Source organism: Drosophila arizonae, chromosome 5, assembly GCF_054131065.1.
Source record: "Drosophila arizonae isolate 15081-1271.41 chromosome 5, UAZ_ARI_1.0, whole genome shotgun sequence".
Taxonomy (NCBI): Eukaryota; Metazoa; Arthropoda; class Insecta; order Diptera; family Drosophilidae; genus Drosophila; species Drosophila arizonae.
The window spans coordinates 11185754-11210860 of record NC_142925.1 but is presented as its reverse complement, the minus strand read 5'-3'; the positions used below and the strand labels follow the sequence as shown (position 1 = coordinate 11210860).

The following is a 25107-nucleotide window of genomic DNA, read 5'->3' as shown; positions in this document are numbered from 1 at the left end:
ACTTAAAAGTCTTCCATTTGCCATGGGAACTGAGTAATTAGCGGACCACTTGCGGCGATTCCTTGCCGATTCCTTTTGCCGTCGCTCAAGTGTTGAAGAAAGAGAGTTGACGGCGCTTTCAATTGTTATTGTTGTAGTCATTGTTGTTGTTTTTGTTGTTGTTGCCTCGCATTTTTAACAGCATTCATCTAATCGCGCTAATAGCGCTAAACAAATCAATTCGTCTATAAAAAGTTTGAAAAAAAAAGCTAAAAGCTGCCGCAAGAGAGTTACAGCAGACACACACACACACACACACGCACAGGCACACTCGCACACCTGGCCAAAAAAAAAATACAAAACAAAGACAAAATAATCAAATGTGTTATGTAAATAAATGCTAATGGGGCTCGCTCGACTGGCTAACTGCACGCACCTGAACGCCGCCAAAGCTCAGCTCCAAAGCTGCTCTCCCTTTTCGTGTTTCGTCTCTTGATTAACCCAACCCAACCCTACCTGTTAGACGCAGCAGCTACAGCCTAGACGCGCAGCATCAGCAGCAACAGCAGCAGCAGCAGCAGCAGCAGCAACTCCATCATCAACAGCAGCAGCAACTGCAGCAACATTTGCCCCAACATCTACCTCAGCATCATTATGGCAGCCAATCCCCATCGCGTTACTATGAGCCGCCCAAGCAGGAGCAGCAGCAGCAGCTGCAGCACCTGCCGCTCACTGCCGCTGGGCTAATGCAATCGGTGGCAGATGAGATACAATTGAGCGAACAGCAGCAGGCAACACCGCCGCCCCCAGCACCAGCAACAGCAACAGCAACAGTTGCCGCAACCAGCGATGCTGCAGTGCCCAATGCTACCGCCGCTACCTCCTCCTCCTCCTCCTCTTCGTATGCTGTCTACAGCTACTACAGAGATGTCGATGCTGAGCAGCACAATAACAGATCACAGCAGCAGCAACAGCAACTTGTGTGGAGGTAAGCCACTCCCCCTCCCCCCACTCCCTACCTGTGCCGTCTCCTGCTCTCAGCCAGCTCTAATTTGGGTTGCCCGCGCTCCATTTCGGTGTGTGTGTTCCACACTCGCGTCGTTCCTTCTCGAACTTCGTGGAAATTGGCGTCGGCACGTAGCCAGCGGCACTTCCGAAAAATCAAGTTATGAAATTCTGTTTGTGCGGCTTCTGTGCTGCTTTTCTTCCTCTTCTTTGCTGCTTCCTCTTCTGCTATCTAGAGCTGCGCTGTGACACAGACCATTCCATGATCTAACTAAATCCAGCTCCATTGACTATGGCTCACAGTTTGGCTTCTTCTTCATTCCTTATGGATTTTTTATGGCAACACTTTATGGAAATTATGATCTTTAATTTTATTTTATAATCTTTTATTGATTTTGTTGTTGTTGTTTTGTTTGCGATTGGAATCGTTTCAACATTTGCATTCATAACATTAATAACTTTATTTTGATCAATTTTGCATTAATTTAAAATAATTCATTTGTTTCGTTTCGTTCCACCTGATTTTTGTTTTCAAGGCTCACAGCATTTCCTTTCCTTTATGATATGCATTTGTTTAAACAATATACCCATCTTTATTAACATTCATTCAAGCTCTTTCATTGTCTTTCAATTTTAATTTATTGTGCATTTTGTTACATTATTTTTATATACACATATACATGTTTTATATTTTATTAGTAATATCAATTATCTCCACATAGGCTAACGCCTAGCTCATTAGTTCAGGCTTGTCTTCATATTGTTTGATATGAACCTCTTAAATCTCTTTTTAATAGACTCTTTCGCTTAATAGCCCCACTCCATTGTGCCTATCTAACCTATTTTCATAAATTAACCAAATGTCTTATATGGTCACATTATTGACTTTCTAGCACTCGTATGTAGTTCTCTCAATTCCTCTCACTGTCTGTCTTTTGCTCGCACTCTCTCCCTCTCTTTCTTTCTATCTCGACCTCGCTCTCCTTATCATCCTCTCTCTCTCTGCACTTCCCCTCAAAAGATGGAGATAGATCTGCATCTCATTCTCTTTTCACCTCTCTCTATGTACACATATCATTCCCGATTTATCTCTCTCACTGTTCACTTCTCTCTCTCTCTCTCTCTCTCTCTCTCTCTCTCACTATCCTCTTTCAGAATATGTTTCTCTTTACTTATACTGTACTTCCTGTCTTTATGGAATATCTATATCCTTGACGAACTCCGTCTCTCTCTCTCTCTCTCTCTCTCTCTCTCTCTCTCTCTCTCTCTCGTTGTCTCTCTTGCTTTCATTCTCTAAATATTTATTTTGATCTCACTCTTAATTTTATCTCATCATCATCATCATTATGCCTCGCTCCATCATGTCTATCTCTCTCTATAATTTCTCTGCCGCTTTCCCAATGCATTTTACTTCCATCCTTTGTGCTCTTCTCAAACTCCTTGTTCACTTTATGTTAGGGTATACAATTTGCGGTCACAAACACAACATAACGCACACACACAACGCACACACAACAAGTTGTGTCTCAAGTTCTCGAGTCATTTGGTCGCTTGGTCGCTTGTTATTTTGGTTTTATATCAAGTTCAGGTTGTTCGGCTGTCGAAACTGTAACGGGGAGGCGAACTCTGAGGCACCGCTAAGGGGGCATGGAAAAGGTCGTTGCGGGTAGCCGTTGGCTTAGAAACACAATTAAAAGACAGTTTAAGCGCTTTTTGCCCCCGTCCACAGCTGCGGCTGCCGTCTAATAACAACAGCTACGTGATTTACACGAAACTGACCCTAAAAACGGGCGGCCCAACGCTTTGTATATATACATCTATATATACATCTATATGTGTATGTATATGGATAATAAGCCCAGCTAGATATAAAAGCATATCGCATTACGAAAATGTTTTTGTTTCTGCAAAATGTTCTGTAGAACATTAAAAAAAAAAACTGTTGCCATGTTTTCATATTGTACACATACACATACACATGCATATACACATGCATACACACATATAGCTTTGCGTTCAGCTGGCGATGTCCGTGCTGTCCGGCCTTAACCCCACATTAAGCTGGAGAACATGTCGTAGAATTTTGGAATTCGGGTGAAATCGGGCACTCGACGGGCGCTCCGGTGTTTAGTTGAGGTCGCCGCCAAATGCACACGATCATAGATACAAATGTATCTCGCAATCGAGACAGCAGCGCTATGCCAAAAAAAAAAAAAAAACAAAAACAAAAAAAACCAAACGGCAGCAGCTGCTAAAGAAATTGCGACATTTTGTTCTCATTTTTGTCGTTTTTTTGGGTTTTCATTTTAATGGTTCGTTTCTTGAAAACTTATTATTATGATAAAGCTTTTTATAGTCAACTTGAGCTTGTTGCAAATGAAATTTTGTTTATATATAAATATTCTATGTATGAGATATAGCGTGTGTCATTTGTCCACAAGTCTCTCTCGGAGTATTCCTTGGTATTTAGATTAGAATTGAATTTTATTTTGTTGAAGCTGTTGTTAAATTTACCCAAATATATAGTTCGAGCATAACAAGTGAATGATTTCCATATATTTAATTTATTTTATATTAAAAAATAAATAAAAATTAATAAAGTAAAAAACAGCTAAATTAAATATTTCTATAATATATAATATATATAATATATAAAAACAAAATGATATACAAATTGAAATACCTACATAAAATAAATTTTAGTATATTTTTTTATATACCCAGTTCTTCTATTTGAAAATCAACTTAAATTCCCATTAAATACTTCTTGTAATAGTCGAATTTAGAAAGCCAAAAAAAAATATTATATTCAAATTCTAGAAAATTCCAATAAAATGATATATTAAATTTTTTAGATAGCCGTATATATACAAAACAACTCCCAATTTTGTAGATAGTATATATGCAAATATTCACTCCCAATTAGTAGACTTACTAGATTCTAAAACATATTACAGCCCAATCCCAGCGTTTTCGCTGCTTGAATTTTCATTTTTGTCTTTGCCTCACAAAAATTGACAACGGAATTAAATCTGTAATTCAAAACAATTTTATACTTAATCAAATGTGAACAGATTAAGAAACAAGTTTTTGAATCATATTTAAGCTGTCGTTACTGAGAAATGCTATTTAAATATAAATATATATAATATATATTGTATGCAAATAAATAAATATATCTAAAATAAATATATATTTATAGTACTATGCCATTAAAAGTATCGGCTCATAAAAAAACAACTTTTTAGCATCACAATCGAGTTAATTGAAAACATTTACGATTTAGGCTGACCAAAATTCTAAATGTACATTTTGTTTATTTTCAAAAACCATTGACGTCATAATAAAAATTAAATTTAAATAAAAACAAAAACAAAAGACAAAAAATCACTCAGCTGTCAATTGGAACAAGTTCTCTTTGCTTTTAATTCGAGCCGAAATTCCCGAAAGATTTTTTTTGGCTTAAAATGTGACTCAAAATTCTTGACCAACTTTGGTAAAGCTCTCGACGGCGGTGACCTTGACAATAATAATGATGAAGAAGAAGAAGTAGTATAAAATTATATGATTCAATTCTGTTTGTCATCGAAAGAAGCAGCGAAAGAGTGGAGAGACGGGAGACAGGAGAAGAGGGCGAGAGATTTAGGCCTTTTACCCCGCGAAAAAACAGCTCTTGATTATTTTCATTGAATGCAATTTGTTTTTATTGTGCAGTTATATCTATATATATATTTGTCGACTGGTTTTTATTTTATTTTTATTTTCATTTGTATTTTTTTTTTCCTTTGCTGGACGCGCTGCAGCTGGAATCTGGTTTGGTTTTTCAGTTGTCGTTGCTCCTATTCGGCTCAGTGTGTGTGCGTGTATGCTTGGGTGTGTGTCTGTGTGCGTGTGTGTGTGTGTGTGTATTTGAGTCGATTGGCCAGTTGGTAACAGGTCGCAGCTTCAGCTGCAGCTACAGGTGTATGTAGTTGTTGGCTGGCTGGCAAATTAGGCGCAGCCAACGGATTAGCAATTGAAAATTTGCAATTTCTGCATATTTTGCGCACTTTTGATTGTCAGTTTTCTGATTGGGATTTGCCAATTGATTGGAGTACCGTTAGGTGGACAGTGTATGTCTCTCTCTGTGTGTGTGTGTGTGTGTGTGTGTGTGTGGGTGGGCATTAGTAATTAAGTATTTAAGCATAATTGTTGATAATGCCAGGTTAATTATAATTAATTAAGTAATTAAGCATTTAATTTAGGCAAATTGAAATGTAAATTTGTTTACTCATGCCATGCTCTCTATCTTCCTCTCTCCCTCTCCTTGTCACTCTCTCTCTCTCTCTCTCTCTATCGTTATATGTCTTCTCTCTTATTTCTATCAATTGCTATCTCTGTTGCTCTGCCATTTCCTTCGTCTTATGATCTTTTTTTGCAGCAATGCGAGCAGCGCCGGCAAACTGAATGGCCAGACCACACCTATCGATGTCTCTGGCCTATCGCAAAATGAAATTCAAGGCTTTCTGCTTGGTTCACACCCCTCATCGTCGTCCGCCACAACCGGCGTTGTCTCCACAACAACAATCTCGCATCAACAACAGCAACAGCAGCAACAGCAACAGCAACAGCAACAGCAACAACAACAGCAGCAGCAACAACAGCAGCAGCATCAACAGCAGCAGCAGCAGCCGCCTCATCCCAGCGACATTGTGACCATAACGACGGCAGGAGTGGGGAGCGCGGGCTCGATCGTCTCCGCTGCTGTGCAGCAGCAGCAGCAGCAGCAACAGCAGCAGCTGCTGAGCATCAAACGTGAGCCCGAAGACTTGAGCAAGGATCCAGCCAAGAATGGCAGCCTGGGCGCCTCAGCGAACGGTTCAGTCATAACGCAGAAGGTAGGCAAACAAAAACACACAAAAACAAAAACTATTCAAGAAATCGTAATCAAAAGCTTTACGTATTTAACGCTTTAATGGACACGCACGCAAAACGCAAAAAATAAAATAAAAGAAAGAAATTAATACGAAGAAGAGTTAGGCAAACTGTAACAGCGAAATCCAATTAGAAATTAGTAACATATTTGAGGCGCAGCAGCAGCTGCTACGCCAACGACAGCGCCAGCGACGCTCACATCCTGCGAGTACTCGCACTCGCACTCGCGCTCGCTCTACTTTATCTCAATTAACATGCGAGTGCGCTATGTGGTTGTTGTTGTTTGTTTTTGTCGCTGCTCTAAGACCTGCAATTGGTCTGGCCCGCTGTGTGCGTGTGTGTGTGTGAGCAATGAGTATTTGTGGGCTGCAGCCAATACGAATCAACGTCGTTTGCTGTTGTTGTTGTTGCCGCTGTCGTTCGTCGTTCGTCGTGGTTCTATTGACGCAAAAGCAATGAGACGACAGCAACAACAACAACAAGCAGGCAGGCAGGCAGGCTAGCAATAACAACAACAGCAGCCGTCGCTCAGTTTGCATTCGCGCAACTGTTATACACCCAACTTGTTATACACGATCAGCAGCAGTTCGTTTCGTTTGTGCTTGCGTATGCGCGCATGTGTGAGTGTGTAAGTGAGTGTGTGTGCGTGTGCCTGTGTGATTTGTATATTGCGCTCGCTCGCACGCACGTTAACTGCGTATAAATCTGGCTTGCTTGCGCTTAGCTTGCAGCCAGCTAGCCGGTTCGAGTTGCATGTTGCATGTTCGATGCCCGCTGTGCTGTGCTGCTTTTTTTTTTTTTTTTTTTTTTTTTTTATCAATTGCATGCAAAAGCAACAACAACTACGAAATATAAGGTAGCTAATGAAAAACCTCTGGCATAATTAAAGCGCAACAAGTGCTGGGAAATTGCGCGACTTGGCACAAACAACAACAAGAGCAACAACATGAGGCTAAGCCAAAGGCGACAAAAGTTAAGTGCACACTTCCGGCCCACTGTGGCCGTTCTTCCTTCATAGTACGATCGAGCGCGCGAATCAATGAAAACTATTTTTTAATGCGGCGCTGCGCTGCGCTGCTTGTAACGTCCTGTCCGGCCGCTGCGCATGTCAGAATACGCGACAGCCTGGCAGAGATTCCAACCATTTTGAACTGATATGCGCGCATGTGTGAGTGTGTGTATGTATGAGTGTGATTGCTGTGTGTGTGTGTGCTGGTCCAACTGGCCGACGCAACGCTGCCGTCTGTCTTCGCTTGCCGTTGTATATGTGTCTGTGTGTATGTGTGCGTGTTGGTTGGTTCGCTCGTAGCGTTCAGCGTTCAGGTAGCGCCGTCGCAGCCGCCGTCGCCGTCGCCGTTGCCTCTGTCGCCGACGTTGTCATACGTGGGGAATCGGTCAGTCAGTCGTATCACGCTGTCGGAGTAGGATCGTTTCTGCGATTCGTCTGATATTTGAGCGCCGCGAATGCTTCTCCTGCGCGTAAAATCTTGTAATGCGAGCGCAGCAGCTACAACAACAACTGCGACATACAACAAGAGCAACTGCAACAACGTGTTAAAGTGTCTTATTGTTCAGATTCAGTGATCAGTGTCAATAAACCCAATCATCTCAGCCTCCCCTTTAACTAAACCAATGTAAGTGTGTGCGTGTATGTGTGTGTGTGTGTAAGTGTGTCTGGCCGAATTTGATATGCCTTTTGCTATTTTGCATATTGTGTTATGATATATGATATATATATATATATATATAGTATATAGTGCCGCTTGATTGGAATGTGGGCGCCCAGTTGCCCAGTTAGCTAATGCAACTAGCTACAACAACAACAACAACAACAACAACAACGAAAAACACCTGCAATCAAAATGCAAACACGCGCGCGTTCAAAATCAAAACGAAACAAAAGCAACTGTAACAACAACAACAACAATCAAATAACAAATGCAACACAAATTGAGCGAACACGCGCAAAAGACAAACAACAAACAGCAACAGCAAACGAACGAACGAGCAACAACAGCAAGTTGCGTGTGGGCGTGCAGCAGCAGCAGCTGAGCTGAGCTGAGCCGAGCCGCAAACGCGTTGCCTTTCAACACCCACGCGCGGCGAACAAGTTTGTGCTCTAAGTCTTTTGTTTGGCGCGCGAGAACCCAAGCAACAACAACAGCGACAGACACTTTGTTGTTGCTTTTTAACGCTTTTTGCAGATGAGAGTGGGCTTATAGTGCGTGTCTGTGAGTGTGTGTGAATTATTGAAAAGAAAAAATTCATTGAGCAAAATCATTTCTTAGCTCAATTTAATTGCCTTGTTTTCTGCTCGTTGTTGTTGTACTGCTTGTTATTGGCATTTAACTATTACAATATGCAATTTGCATTGCACTCTAATTTATTGTACATTAATAAAAAATAATAAAAAATATTTTTTTATATTCGCTAATTATTCGCAATATTTGTCTTGGCCAACGACATTTGCATAACACGCGTCGCCCAGTTGATAAAGTCTAGAGAATTTTTTTGTTGCGTATAACAAATCGCCTAACTAATTTATGCCACAGAATTTAAATTGAACACAATAACAACAACAGCGACAAAATGACATAATGAAATGAGAGGGAAAGAGAAAAATGGCAACAAAATGTATATATGATAAATGAAAAATTGATATTGCAATTTATTGCAATGCTTGAAACTTTAGACCGGAAAATGTAATCATTAGCCAATAAACAACAACAACAACAACAACTGAAAAACTGCAACAACAACAACCAATAGTTAATAACGAATATAAAAATGGTGTCAATAAACCGCCTGCTGTTCGACTAATTATTAAAACTGCTTAGAACGTGCGAATGTTTGTTTTAAAAATCGATATTTTTGCACATATCGATAATTGTTGTTGTGAGACTTAAATCATAAATCTTAAATCAAAGTTAAATTCTGGAAAAACTGCCGAAACCAATGAATTAAAACAATGGGACTAGCTACAATCAATCGATAAATATTATCGATAATGCGTTATCGATAAGATATGCATAATTATGGAAATTTGTTAGTGTCTTGAAAATATTAGAATTTTACACCTAGTTTATTAAAACTCATGAAATCATAAAGGTGTGATCGATAACATAATAAGCTTCCGATGTGAGTTTTATGTATGGACTTAAAAGACTGTATTAAAAAATGTTTTACATTAAAAACATACAACAACTTGATTGCAAAGCAACAGGTGTTATCGATAACGATATATGTATATTTAATTACTGTGTTTCCTATCTTTCTAACTGTTGAAAACTTGGCTCTTAGTCTTACTTATTATTTATTTTGAAACGTAAACGGAAGTGTATTAGTTAGCTATACATGAAGTATCAGAGGAAATTGATATTAGTATCGAAAGTATCAAAAATTACATTTAAAGTTTAGTGTAAGACTTTTTAGATTCCTTATCTTTTATATAATAAAACGACTAAAACTAATCAATCTAGTAAAAATTAGGATTTGGTTCTTACAGGCTAATCGATAAAACGAATTTCATTTCCTTTAAAATCTGACTACAGTTTGTTGATAATAGTCAATATATGCTTAAAGTTAGTTTAATTATTAAACTATGCAAATAACAAATCTTTCGATACATTATCGAGAGTTAATAATATGTTATTTGCATATAATTGATAGACTATATATACCGAAATTAGCTGGATATTTAAAAGTCATTTAAGAAAAGAGGAAGAATAATCAAAGGAAAAAGAGGATGAATAATTAATAGATGAAAAACAAAAACAATTATCGATTAATCGATTTCATTTTGATCAACTTAATTTGCATAATTTTATCCAATTAACTCATTTCGTAAGTTTCGATTTTCTTTGACTAGCTAACCTAGGCTAGGCCTGCATGAAAAAAAAACCCTCAAAAAACGATCATTCACAAAAGTTCCCAAAAAAAAAAGCGAAAAAGAAGCAAAAACAAAACTATTAAGAAACTATATATAATAATATATTAGTGAGAATAATAATAATGATACTGACAATAATGCTGTATGTATTATTGTTTTGCCTTGGTTTATTTCCGAGAATTAACGATATGCATAAAACGGCCAGATGAATAGAATCTTGACAAAAACGAATAAGAAGCAGCCGAAGCAGAAGAAGAAAAAAGTTTCACTTTTTATCAAAACCAAAAGGCATTAAAATAGTTAATTGGCTTTATTTAAATTTAGTTTTTTTTAAGATTTTTTTTTTAACTTCATTTTGTTTTTTTATTTCTTCCTCATACATAAATATGTGCCAGAAGACGCGCTTAGCATAATTCTAGCCAGCCAATAGCTCAGTTTAGTATGGACATATAATATATAGTTTATATATATATATAGGTGTGTATGTGTGTGAGTCTGTGTGTGTGTGGCATATGCAAAGCGCGCTGTTTTATAATAGCACAAGCTAACGAACGATTCCTAAAGTTTCGATAATTTTGTGACACGCACAAGAAAAAAACAACGAAAAACCAAAAACCCAAAAATATTTGTCGATTCGTTTGGCTCAGCTTCACCAAGGCCTTTTCTGACGTTGCACGCTGTGTATGTGCGTGTGTGTGTATTTGTTTCTTATTTTTCGAAAATGCAAATTGATTTTTATGAACAAATTTAATTAGCTCGCAGCTAGAATCTCAGTAGAGCTAGCCCCCACTTGGAGCAGCCGAAGAAAAAACAATCAGACAGACAACAAAGGCAAGCCACATTAGAATACATTTCAAATGTAAGCTTTACAAAACGAAAAACACGCATAACCAATCAATATAAGCACACGCACACACAAAGGCAGACACGCAAACACAGTTTAGCTGTTAGCTTAGAGAATTTAGCGGGAAAACGAAGCGAAGTGCTCAACAAAAAATGGAAACATAAATAAATGAGGAAAATATTAAGAAAAACATTTTTTTGAACAATTTACAAATTTATATTAAATATAAAAAAATGAAAACAGAAGCCCAAACAAACTTTAATATAGCTAGATTAGGAGCTTTTAAAGCTAGATTACAATAGGCAGTTTTCGCTTTAGGAATATTTAATTTTGTTAATTAAAGCGAGGAACAAAATTTTTTTTAAATATATAAAGTTGTATAAATATAATAAGAATATAAAATTTATATACCAAGAAATAGCTAAAAACAAAATTTATTTAAATCTAGCTAGAGCTAGCTAGGAGCTATTCTGGCTAAGCTATATTTTGCAGCTTTGGTTAAAAAAAAAAATAGTTTGTTAATTAAAATCAGGAAAAAAATTACAAAATGTAAACAAAAACAACTTAAAAATGCATATAAATAGAAAAAATAGCTGCACATTAAAAAAACTTATATTTAGTTAGTTTTAGAGCTTTTATAGATGGGCCTCATCGGCTAGCTTTTGGTTTGATGACGTCTCTTGATTTCACTTTCTTCTGGCTTAGCGTGAAACACTCATCAGCTAAAATGTTAATTTAGATGCTAAGACAGGGCGTGGCAGCTGCCAGCCATTGAATGTATATTATATATATCTTGGCATCTGTATCTGTAGCTGTAGCTGTAGCTGTTTCTTAGTGTATTACCTCATTTAGCGCGAGCGCGCGTCAACGCAGAGTCGCGCAGAGTCGAAAAACGTTTGACATTTTGGTGCGATCAATAAAATAAAAATAAATAAAAAGCAATGCTAATTAACATATATGCATATACACACACACAAATATATATCGATTTATATATATATATTTTTTTTTATTATATACCAAAAGTTATATACTTTGACTCTGTCCGTCTGCTGCTTTTTTTTTCTCGCATTTTAATTGGTTTCTTTCCACTCGACAACCGACGACTGTGTCGATTTTTTATAGCATTTAATTTTGTTGCTGTTGTTGTTGTTTTAATATATATTTTTTATTTTGTTTTCATAAACTGTACTTTTTTGTATTTATGAATCAGCTTCTGCCATAGGATAAAGCGCCTAAAAAGAACTTGGCTTTCAGCGAAGTTTGCGCTATTTTATTTTTTCCCCTTCTTCTTCTTCTTCTTCTTACCTTTTTGTCACCATTGATTTGATTTTGACCTTCCGCGTTCATAATCAGTCATCAATCAACAATAAACATTGACCACATGCTGATGTGGTTGTTGTTGTTGTTGTCGTAGTCGTTGTTGCCGTTTGTCTCTTTTGTGCATGTGTGCGATCAATCAATGTAATTCCTGCAAACAAATCATTTAGCTGAACCAATTCGATACCCCCAAGTATTTATGAATATTATTTGTGCCGGCTCGTAGAATTCATATATATTGCACGCTTCTCACCTAGGGCCTGTGATCCATGTTCAGTTCGGTTCCATAAGCCCCATTGAGGGTTCAGAGTCTGAGAGCTTTCATTGATCTCATATGGAGCATGAGATCAGTTTTAAAAGCCTTTTAATCATTTCCATGTGCGTGCAATTAAAGTTCATTAGAGCTTGATCTAACGAAGGTCTTAGAAGTCTATAATAATATATATGTGTGTGTGTGTATACATATATGTGTATATGAATTGCCTGAAACCGTATTCTTCTGAAGGTCGGCGATTTAGCCAAGATCAGTTTATGTATATTTTTGAGATAAGCTGAATATATTATTGAGCTCGAATTGATCCTGGCATAATTATTTTCTATACAGAAAATTATTATATTTACTCCACTTTGTATTCCCCTTAGTTTTCTATCAATTATATATGCTATAATTCCCATTTATTTCAATGATTTAACTATGAACTCTTTGAGAGCTGTAATAAATTTGAAATGTGAGATCAAATGTGAAGCTTTTTTTAAATCCCTTGGTCTATGGCCTACAAGAGAGATAAAGTCTGCCTAAGATTTGCCAATCAAGTCTTTGCCTTATCAATAAAAGTATATAATAAGTTTGTCAAGATTCTATGAATAATCAATCTAAGCTAAGACATTATCGAGCACTAACTTTTGGAAATGCCCAGACGAAACATGACCGTGATTGTAGTTTATGAAAGAAAGTATCTTTAAGTAGCCAAGTTGCAAACAGTTGAAAGAAAAACGAAACAAACACAAAAGCCAAGAAAAACCAACACAAATCCAAACGAAAATTCACAGATATTGCGCGTGGATGCAGCTAGAAGTGAAGCAAGTGGGGCAACTGCAACTGCAACTGCAACTGCATTCGATATAGCCAATAAAACGGCAACAGCTACATCAGCCACAGCAACAGCAACAACTGCAACAACTGCAACATCAGCAACTGCAACTAGTCCCGCCAGAGCGACAGCAGATCTAGAGATGTATGCTACCACGGGCGGCACACAGATTTATCTACAGGTGAGTGAGCCAAACGGAGCAAGTGTATAAAAGAGTGAAAGAGATTGAGAGATTGAGTGAGAGACTGACCTGAACTCCTGCAGACCTCACATCAGAACAGCAATGGAACCAGCACACAGCAGAGCACATTGCAAGCCCAGAGTCCCAGTCCGGGGCCATATATCACAACGGATAGCTATGGCATGTACACGACGACACGATTGCCACCTGGACCGCCACCTGCCACCACATTCATAACGGAGCCCTACTATCGTGAATACTTTGCGCCCGACGGCCAGGGCGGCTACGTGCCAGCGGGCACGGCGCGCAGCCTCTACGGCGAAGATGTTTCCGTATCGGCGGCCGCCCAGCCGCAGCCGGTGGGCGGTGTCTATGAGGCGCGCTTCAGCAGCAATGCGCCCACCACCACCACAGTGCTAACCAGCAGCAATGCACACCATCACAGTCAACAGCAGCAACAGCAACAGCAGCAGCAGCAACAGCAGCAGCAGCAACAACAGCAGCAGCAACAGGAACAGTCGGGCAAGAACGGTGGGACGCCGCTCTATGCCAAGGCTATAACGGCGGCGGGTCTCACCGTGGACTTGCCCAGTCCCGATTCGGGCATTGGCACGGATGCCATAACGCCGCGGGATCAAAATCACATACAGCAGGTATACACACACACACAAAGAATACAACAGTAGAGTGTTACAAGTAGCGGCCAGTGCCTGTCGTAATTCCACTTGTAGAACCCATATCCAAAATCTCTTATAGTATCAGCTAACCCATAAATTTCTATTAGCAATGAATAACCCATAAAGAGTAATGAGTAATGAGTAATGAGTAGTTCAAAATGCGTGACGTGTCCATTAAATTTGTACTTAATAAAAACTTTTCATATAATACATATATAATATATACAAACTTTTATCACTATCATCCCAACTAATGAAACATATTTGCAACTTCTTTTCGAACAGTCCTTCGACTACACGGAACTGTGTCAACCGGGCACCCTCATCGATGCCAATGGCAGCATACCCGTTTCAGTGAATAGCATACAACAGCGCACCGTGGTCCATGGCAGCCAGAATAGTCCAACCACATCGCTGGTGGATACGAGCACAAATGGATCGACACGTTCGAGGCCCTGGCACGATTTCGGACGCCAAAATGATGCTGATAAAATACAAATACCAAAAATGTAAGTAACCAACACCAAATACCCTGTAAATATAAGATTATAGATATAACTATTATAGATATAACTATATTATTATTATTGATTATTATTCCTATATACATAAATATATATTCTCTATTTATAAAACTAGCCACATATGCTGTACACTGAATTCACTTATGTGAAGTTCGATTATTCCTACATATATATACAGGTGTGCTCATATAAATAGTTGTCAGACTGAGTAGACTGGATGGACAGAAAAATAACCTAAAAATACCCTTGAATCTAGCTACGTGCTTAGGCTCAACTACTTTGACTCTATCTAAACTACGATTGTTCCTATCTAAATACATATAAGCATATGTAGAAGTACAGCTGCGTTCATAAAAATAGCAGCAGGGCTGAGACATTTGACAACCAAATTTCGTAAAAAAAAATACCAACATTTAGTTAAGATTGTTATTAACTTGATTTGTTTTTCTTTATTAACTTGAATTATGTCTTATCCATAATTTAGGATTTCGTCCTTCAGGACTTCAGGGTTTGTTAAAGAAAAAGTAGTCAAATTTAATAAGTCATGAAAATATTTGGGATTATTAAAAAAAGAGACAAAAATCATTCCCTCATAGCCAAAAATAAATGTAAAACTATAGCTATTAATAAAGCCTAACTTCATATATGTAATATATAGTAGATAATCCCTTACAACCCCACCTGCATGGCATCGAATTGCGCGAATCAACGCTTTTCAGTGCCACACCTCCTGAAATACTCTACTTTGCTCCCAATAGACTCACTCCATTTAATATATATTTTTTCTTTTGTCTATGTGTTTTCTTAGCTTCACAAATGTGGGCTTTCGCTACCATCTGGAGAGCCCGATCAGCTCGTCGCAGCGTCGCGAGGACGATCGCATCACCTACATCAACAAGGGTCAGTTCTATGGCATTACGCTGGAGTATGTGCACGATGCGGATAAGCCAATCAAGAATACAACAGTTAAGGTAATACTCTTACTCTATGACTATCTCTCTATACATATATGTATGTATGTATTTATGTATATTTGATATTGATTGTGGAGCTAGCTGATCGTGAGCCTTGCTCTGGCTGTCAACAATCATTTGAGGCTTAAGACTTGAAACCCTTTTCAGGCTATTTGTCAGCTGTGCGCTCTCGAGTAGCTCGGGAATGTCAGTTTGCCTGAGCGCTAATCAAGTTTGGCAGCTATCGCCACCCTTTGCTCAATTGCGCAAACACATGCAGACAGAGCGAGAGAGAGAGAGAGAGAGAGCGCGCAGCAAGGACATCGCATATCCTGCTTAAGGCGCTGCGATCTGTTCAACCTTATATGCATATCCCGATGATAAATGATAAATGATACGCCAAGGCGTCCGTCTGTCCTTATGAGAATTTGAATACGCCGCTCAATGCAAATTGCGAGCCTTTCAGCACACACACACATGCACACACGCATTCCATGTTTATTCAGGACTACATAGGATATTTTTTTCAGCCTTTAGCTGCTCACAATACGCATCAACATCATCAATCAGATAAGCTTAAATGACGTCTTCTGACTCGCTACTGGATGAAATGCAAATTGTAAACTGAACCCGTTGAGTTCTAGACAATCAAAGTTACAGTTGAATGTGAAAAGTGTGTGTTTTGGGTCCCTCGAATACGGAATGTGGAATACGGAATGCTCAATGCTCAATGCTCAATGTGGAAGTGCCAACGGTTCGGCTAAGTAAACAACAATTGAGATTGAGTTTCTACTTCTTGCTGCTGCTAGGGTCTGAAATTGGAACTGTCTCTTCACATTTCGCATTTGCATACGTAAATATAATGAAAAAAGCTGCGACAAATTGAAGCAACCAAATTCAAATTATAAAAAAGTTTCTTAAAACTGTCCAAGGATCGTGATGTGTTAAGAATAACAGTAAGAAAAAAAGCAGGAAACTCTTTAAAAAAAAACGTCTATAATAATCGGGATTTAAATAAAACAGAATTTCTCAAAAAGTTACAGGAAAATCCAAAGACTTTAGATAAAAGCAAGGAAAAGGGTTTACAATTTCTTCAGTTACTGAAAATTTACCAACTGATTTTAACTAGATTTTACATTATTAAGGGATACTTAGGAAAAATTTATACAACCTAAATTTTACTGATCTTTGGGAAAAAAAATTCGAAATTGTAAAAAATAATATCTAAAACAAATTTACCAAAATATTTTCAGGAAATATTTTACAGATTAAAAAAAATATATAAAATATTTTTTTATAATTTATAAATAGTATTAACATTTTTGTTTTTATTTTCAAAAATATTAGAAATATTGAGTAAGAGGAAAATAATCCACATTTGAATAATTGATAAGCCATGTAATGGATTTTCTACTTTTCAAAGTCAAAGATCTTGACTGCATTTATAAAAGTCTGAATAAAAGTAGAACAGAAAATAGGTCTAGGCTCAGAACCCACCTGGCGATAGACTTCGATGCCCCTATATCATATTTTCTCATTGTTTCTTTCTCGACTACCCAACTAATTGTGCTTTATGAAGTGCCGCAGCTCGTCTCGTCTCGTATTACCATAAAAGTGCAATAATTTTTGCGCTAGACTTTGGAAAAAAGTGTCAAAATGAATTTACGAGTTTATTTGTTTAACCCTCTAGCCCTTTTCGGGGCTGGCAGAGGCCATCGATATAAGTAGTAGCAGCAGAAGAAATCCGACTATAGAGTGAGGCTGAAGAAAACTGTAACCCAAAGTTGAAAAATTAAAGCAACGCATTTGCATAGTCGTGTCCATTTCCCTATCAATTTCCCAGCGTCGAACGGTGAAAAACTGACAAAAATAAAAGAAAAAAAAACGAGTATAATTTACGAGCTGATTAGCCCATGAATATTTACGATAAATGCAGAGAGCGAGAGGGAGAGAGTTAGAGATAGAAAAACTTAAAGATTCAAGAAAAAGGCGCACAAAATACACAAAAATATTTATGCACAGTAATCAGCAAAGATCATAGGGGGTAGGGGGTAGGAGGTAGAGGCAGGGGGTAGGTGCAGGATAGCGGCTCATAGCAAAGGGGTTGCAATTTTTGACTCGTTCTCGGGGCCAACATCTATCTGTGCGCTTCCTTCGGCGCTGTCAACGTAATTATTCAAAATGTAAAAAAAATCTGAAAATACATAAATGATGCACACAAAATGCAAATATCTATGGGAACAAAGCGAGAGGAGAGAAAGAGACTCAAGTTACTTAAAGAGACAAATGTGTTAGATATTTTTCTGCTAAATCGAGTTCGTCCTTTCTGTTTTTCTTTTTTTTTATGCTTCTCGCTTCCTTTAATCCTTTTGACTTTGTAGGGTGCGAGCCTACGGAGCTAGACGTAGACAGCCAAAACATATGTCACAACGCGTATATATCAAGCCTGATTGGATAAAAGCAATGAACTGTGCATAGATACCCTGTATATACCCTGTTTATAGTTCCTTTACAAGAAATATGAATTTTGAATATCTTCTTCTTTTCTGACCAGATTATTTATTTTAGTTGAAACATAATAAATATTATGATTAATTATTATTATTAATTAATTCATTCATTCTATATATATGTTCATATATTTTAATAAATATTTTTATTATTATTTATTTCTATTATTTTATTTAGATTATTTATTTTAGTTCCAAATTAATTATTATTATTTATTAATTTTATCATATCAGCATTCATTTTATATATATTAATTTTAATTAATATTTGTATTTTCATTTGCCTTTGCAGAGTGTGATCATGTTGATGTTTCGCGAGGAGAAGAGTCCCGAGGACGAGATAAAGGCCTGGCAATTCTGGCATAGTCGCCAGCATTCCGTGAAGCAGAGAATCTTGGATGCAGGTGCGTTAGCTTTTGGCGAGCTCCAACGGCGTGCCGAACACATATTGTATAGAATTTCCAGAACGTAAATTCTTCGTTTTTATTGAATGTGGCAGGGGGAAGGGGGAGGGGGAGGGGGCACGGTGTGGCCAGTCAGGCGGCAGCAACAGTTGGTGCAACCAGAGTTATGACATTGATAAACGCGCATTGCATTCGGGTTTTGTTTGATTGCAGATAATCTTGGCTAGTTCTGGCTGAGAGCTGCCTACGTCTGTCCAACTCCTGCTCTCCCCCCCCCCCCCCCCTCTCTCTTTCTTTCTCTCTCTGCTGCTGCTGCTGCTGCAGTTGCAACCTGTTGCGCGCCTTAGCCCCATCAAACATAACTCATTAGGCACTTGTCACAGACAATTTTTCCTTAATTGTTAATACAAACGATATGTTAGCTCCTCTGCCACAGTTGTTGACTCTATTTCTTTATCTCTTCTATATATATGTATATGTTTATATATATATATATATATATATATATATATTTGCTTTTTCTCTCTGCAGATACAAAGAACTCGGTTGGTCTCGTTGGCTGCATTGAGGAAGTGTCGCACAATGCCATTGCCGTCTACTGGAATCCGCTCGAGAGCTCTGCCAAGGTAAGTTCTTAGAGCCCCCGTTTCAGGCCGTAGCGCCCCAGCTGGAGCGCTATAAAGTCTCCATTTTGTTTGTAGTTGAGCGCCGCCTCAATTAAAAAAAAAATATAAAAAAACACAAAAAAGCGACACGGCAAATGACACACACACACACACATACTAGATATATAGATATGTGTATGTAAGAATTAATTTGTGATTTATTTTCAATTGCAACGTACAACGCAAATTATTCAACGCGCGTCGCACAGTCGCCTCAACACACACACACACACATACATTTATATATTGCCAGCTCGCTCGCTCGCACACAGCTGCGCTATCTCTCTCTCTCTCACTTAGGGGCGCTCTGTTTTGTTGTTTCTTTTTGAAAAGAATAATTTATGCATTTATTTATTTATGACACTTAGTTTTAATCACCTGCCACGACAATTTTCAACGTTTCTCTCTCTATCTCTCTCTCTCTCTCTCTCTCTCGTTCTCCTTCGTCTCCACTCTCGCTATCTCTTTCCCTATGCTTTTGGCTTTTAGATCTGCGCTCCCAAGCGCATTTAATTTAGCAATTATCAGCAATTTTAATCCCCGTCGAATATTTGCAATTCTATTGAGCAAATCAAGCGCCAACCGCCGCCAGATTACGTATACGCCCCGTCGCACCACAGCTAAGCCACAATGCGGCTGAATGTTGGCTGAATGCAGATGCATAATAAACAACAAGTGGCGAGCATGTATATAGCTCCACCCATCCAAAAAGTTAAATTAACAACATCAAGCAATGATGGTGCATATGATAGACTAACAGATACCCTCTAAGCTTAAGCTATGATCTCTTAGGCAATTTCTGTGTAATTTCTGCTTGGGAATATGATATATTATTGCTTATGTATGACCTATGAAGGGGAAGTAAGATAAGTTGAAGCATATGCAGATTAGCAGTAAATGAAGTAGGAGTAGTAGCAGAAAGAGGACAAAATGAATCGATTAAAAGTAGTCTAAAAAGTAGTTTAGAAATCTATTAGATAGGTCCCTGGGTGTCCAAATCTAATATGCATATAAGCAACCTTTCAAGCTGTTTGTTAGTGTTTGATTCATCATATTTCTACTTTGCTTTCCAAGTCCGTTATAAACACATCTCCATAAGATAAACAAATCTTATCTCTGTCATATATGTATATTTATCCAAGTCCAATTAATTTCATATACATATAGATATGGATCAAGTGAAGTAAACTGAACGAATTTAATATATGCAGAGTCTTTTTTGTTTAGCTCCTCTAGCATACATATTTATATGGAGGCCTTGGCTATAGACACATGACAGATAATCCCGGCTCGGCCTAAAATATTTGTGAGCAATTTTTCGTATACATTTCGTGTTTTTTGCACTGATTTTTCCACTTGTTGTCAAGTTCAGTGACTTGTGTCAAATTGGCAAGCAGTTATTAAATTGGCTAACAGGCTCGCTAGCCGTCCGTCCGCCTGTCCGTCTGTCCAGCTGTCTGTACGGCCTGTCTGTCTCGCTGGCTGGCCAATTGGCTTGGCTCATGTGGCCATAAGTGCATTTTGGTTACATTTCGATATCGCGCTTTTTATTTACAAATTGTTTACTCGCTGAGATGTTAATCCCAAAAAAAAAAAAATATATATATATATATGTGGATACGGCCAGACATTGGAGAGAGAGAGTCGTCGCAGCCAAAGGCCGCATAATGTCGATTTCGTTTTATGCCGTTAGGCAGCAGCCTCCTCCTACCCCCCACGCCTCGCTGTATCTGTATCTGCTGCTGTTTGTATCTGTGTATCTGCGGCTGTATGTTTGCGCGTATCTTTTGCCTTTCCCAGCGGCCGCTCAAAAAAAAAAAAAAAACAGCAGAAAAAAAACTTTCGTACGCACCGACACGCAGGTGCTGCAGCTTGCCACAGCCTCCCCCTCGCGCTCAGCCCCAGCCTCTCACATCTGCAACTGCATCTTCAATGCCTGCCAGCCAAGCGTCTGTCTGTGTCTTCGCTTATATGGTACGCGCCCGCTAATTATTCACATTAAATACTGCTCCACGTCGTCCACATCGACAACGACGTTGACGCAGGCAGCGACTGAGACGTTAGCGGCGACTGCGACAGCGACAGCGCGTTGCACTTTTACCATTAAGATTGTTTCCTTTGGTATTTTTGCGTTGATGGATTTTCTACTCTTTTTTGCTGCTGTTGTTGTTATTGTTGTTGTTGTTGTTGTTGTGTCCGACTGTTTGTCTTTGGCTCGTCGCATCTGGCTTGGACATGCTTAAAATGCCTTTAAACACACACACACACACATACAGCGACTTGAAGTCTGTCGCTGAGCAACTGAATCGAAGTCGAAAAAAAAATGAATTGGATGCGTTGCAAAAGTCAACTTGCCGCTGTCTCTCCCCTCTACACTGTCTCTCACTCACTCTCCACTGCTCACTCTCCAGCACCACGCCGCGCTGCACTCTCCACACTTGGCTTGGCTTGGCTCGGCTCGGTTTGGTCCTCTGTGTATTGCCTTGTTATTGTCTCCAGCTTTAGTCTCCATTGGCATTGCCATTGCCATATAACCGACCCAACTGTATGCAGCATACACGCCTTTTGTTGTGCGTATGTGTGTGTGTGTGTGTGTGTGTGTGTGTGCGTATGTGTGTGTGTTGGAATTTTTTAAACTGTCGTGGGCATAAAGAGGACATCGACTTAATAGAGAGAAAACAATTGCTTCTAATAACAGTTGCAGTCGCTGTCTCCGTCGGCGTCGACGTCGACGTCGGCATCATCACTGCCCCCAGACGCACTTTTTGTGTCTTTTTCTGTTGTCTTGCTTTAATTTCTTTTTTATTTCCTTTTGTTTCGCAAGCTTTTTTCTCCTTTATTAATTGCCTGCATTGTTTTAATTGTATTGCATTTTATTTTCACAGATCAACATTGCGGTTCAGTGCCTCAGCACGGACTTTAGCAGTCAGAAAGGTGTTAAGGTGAGTTTTTCCTACATATATGGACATATGAATTACTTGTATATAATAATTGGGAAAAGATTAAGCAATTATTAAATATTTTATATATATTAAAGTTGAGCTAGTTTATTTGGTTTATTTGAGAGATCAGAGTGTATACACAAACTCAGATATCCTGAAAACAGTTTGAATAGCATATAAGAAAATATCTTGTTATATAATAAAAATCTCTAAACTGATCTGGACAACTAGAAAAATAAATTAACAGATCAAGAGATCAATGATATATATATCAAAGCTATCTTTATCTTGCCTGATCTGGGAAATAGTTTAACAGACAATTGTGTATAGAATAATGCAGATCGAAAGGGGTGTATGGTACATATGTTTAAATGAAAGTATGTATGTATACATATTATCATCTAACAGAAATCCCGCGCTTTAAATTTACTTAATGAACCAATTAATACTTTTTAACAATCAAATATTAATATTGACAATTTTTTTATGAATTTCATTAGTTGTAGTAGCCTAGTATTCATTAGTATTATTATCACTATTATTAACAGATCGCTCAAAATGTCTGTCAAAGCATAGAGATTGAAGGCCTAAGCAAAATAGTTAACAATACACTAGAAACAATATATGGCACGCATATAGAAACAACAACAAAAATCAAAATCAAAATCATATTTAAACGCAGCCAACTTAATAAGGCAGTTAAGCTAATTGAGTGTTGCCAGACTGTTATTATATTTAAACAATTTCAATTGAGCTCTTCGCATATAAAATACAAAATAAATTTAATGAAGTTATAAATATAGCTTAAAAGCAATTTATTTATATGACTTTTGGTCTATAAGTCTCTCTCGTTCTATCGCTCTCTTAGGCAGCACACATTGTAGGCAAATCGAACAACTTCAGCTTTGTCTTGGCTTAATAAACACCTGGGCACACAGAGTTGTCTATATGCATGTGCATGTGTGTGTGCTTGTGTTCATCGTACAGGTTGATGAGCCCGAAGGCGTATCCCTGTGCTCCCGTTTGCCTGCGTTACCTGTTACCTGTGTTACACACTTAATCACATAGTCATAATACCCGCCAAGGCGCAGCCGAGGCAAGGCCAACATCATAAAAGATAAAAGCAACAACATGTGCCCAAAGGGGCTGACTCAAGAGGCAGCGTCAAGAGGCGATTGCTACAGTTCTGCCTCTTAACATGTAGACGTAGGTAGTTGTAGTTGTTGTTGTTATTGTTATTGCAGTAGTAGTTGTTGTTGTTGTATCAGCAACATCCTTTGTATGTTGTAATGCGTTCCATTAAGTTGATATTTCATTGACAGAAAGACACGAAGAGTTGAGAGTCTGAAGCGAATGCTTCTGCGTCGCGTCAACCACAGTGTGGCCTGCCTAAGTGCGCAACTAGGTGTTGTCTTGTAGTATTGCATGATTGCTATATTTTATTCATATAATTGTTTGGTATTTTTTGGTATTTTTGGTATTTTCTTGGTATTTTTAGTATTTTCTTGGTATTTTTAGTATTTTCTTGGTGTATGTAATGCGTACCATTAGCTGATATTTCATTTCGCCACAGTGTGGCCTGCCTAAGTGCGCAGCAAGCGCTAGTCTCGTAGTATTGCAAGATGGATTGCTCTATTTTAATTATATAATTTTTTGGTATTTTTCGGTATTTTTGGTATTTTTAGGTATTTTTCGGTATTTTTTGTATTTTCTTGGTATTATTTGTTTTTTTTTTTTCTTGTTGTATGTTGTAACGCGTACCATTAGTTGATATTTTATTAGCAGACCACAGTATTGCCTGCCTGAGTGCGAGGCTAGGGCTTGTCTTGATTGATTGGTATATTTTATTGATATTAATTTGGTATTTTTTGTTTTTTTGGTATTTTTTTGGTATTTTCTAAATTTCCATTTCCCCCTTCTGTTACAGGGCCTGCCGCTGCACGTACAAATCGATACGTTCGAGGATCCACGCGATGCGACGGTCTTTCATCGCGGCTACTGTCAGATAAAGGTCTTCTGCGATAAGGTAAGTGATTCTCAATTCGCAAAAGCTACCACATACGAGAGAGCTCACCAGCTACATAATTACACACACATACACGCACACAGACAAAGGCAGAGGTAGAGGTAGATGCAATGCAGAGACCGAGCGGCAGAGGCAGCTGCCACGTGCAACACAGCAGGTTGAATGAAGCTAACTAAAAGCGCTGCGACGTGCCTCGAGGCAAAGCCCTGCCGATTGTTGTTGTTGTTGTTGCCACTTGTCGCTTGCTGCTTTTATCGAATTGGGGGCAACTGCCTGCTGCATGCTGCATGCTGCATGCTGCATGCTGCATGCTGCATGCGGCCTGGCATTTGGCTTGTCCCTTCATCAACGTAACCAATGTCCGTTTCGAGCTCAGGTGGAAAGCGTAACGCGTACAAAAGTAAATGGACAGGCAACAGGTCCCTCCCTCCATCTCTTCCCCCTCCTCTGACTGCCTCTCCTTGGCACTGATTCGCTGGCTTCATCCTTTCGCCTTTTGTCGTGCCCTTGTTTTGAGCCAACGTTTCGCCTTGGTATGCACCTCTCTTTCTCTCGTTCTCCCTCGCTGTCTGTCTCTCTCTCTCTCTCTCTCTCTCTATCTTTGGTTTATATGCGAACCCTTCACTTTTTTTTGCGCTTGATGTGCTTTATTAATAAATCATTTCGTGGATTTCCAATTTAATTTTCTCATATCATTACACTTCTCCTGCTGCTGCTGCTGCTGCTGCTGCCTCTTCTTCTTCCTCTTCCTCTTCAAGTCCAACCATGAACAGGCCTGACTACCTTTTATTGTACTCCATGCCACCACATACTATCCATAACCCTTACACACACACACACTCATACTTACATTGGGGGTTTAACCTGGAACTTCGAGGCGTATGTTTATCGATAAATGTATCAATTAAATTTCGCGTACCAGCTTATTTCATATATATACACACACTCACACACACACACACACACACACACGTATCCATGCTCTGCAGCATCTTGTATCATACACGCATTTCTCTTGACTTTTATTTTTGCTGCTTTTGCGATTTCTCTGCATTTGCAATTCGGCTGCAATTGCCGCCTTTTGGCACCTTTTTCCCATTGCAATCAATGCAGAAATATAGGTTTTGCGTGTTTTCTGTCTTTTCACCAAAATGAAGAAGAAGAAAAAATGCACCGAAATCGT

General features: G+C 38.6%; 1 protein-coding gene across 13 annotated transcripts in view; it reads left to right on the top strand.

The window, feature by feature from the left end:
* The window catches only part of grh (grainy head), a 49607-nt gene that overhangs the window by 18383 nt on the left and 6117 nt on the right, over nucleotides 1-25107 (top strand). For 3 of the 13 annotated variants that reach the window (XM_089471076.1, XM_089471073.1, XM_089471075.1), the window contains exons 3-11: nucleotides 5405-5861; nucleotides 13002-13223; nucleotides 13307-13876; nucleotides 14186-14409; nucleotides 15233-15395; nucleotides 18180-18291; nucleotides 18823-18917; nucleotides 21842-21898; nucleotides 23826-23924. In XM_089471076.1, the coding sequence (XP_089327202.1) occupies nucleotides 5405-5861; nucleotides 13002-13223; nucleotides 13307-13876; nucleotides 14186-14409; nucleotides 15233-15395; nucleotides 18180-18291; nucleotides 18823-18917; nucleotides 21842-21898; nucleotides 23826-23924 (1999 nt within the window). Of the gene's footprint in view, nucleotides 1-502; nucleotides 968-5404; nucleotides 5862-7159; nucleotides 7533-13001; nucleotides 13224-13306; nucleotides 13877-14185; nucleotides 14410-15232; nucleotides 15396-18179; nucleotides 18292-18822; nucleotides 18918-21841; nucleotides 21899-23825; nucleotides 23925-25107 lie in introns of those variants that run through there. The other 10 variants (XM_089471074.1, XM_089471084.1, XM_089471079.1 and 7 more) reach the window with 8 other exon arrangements.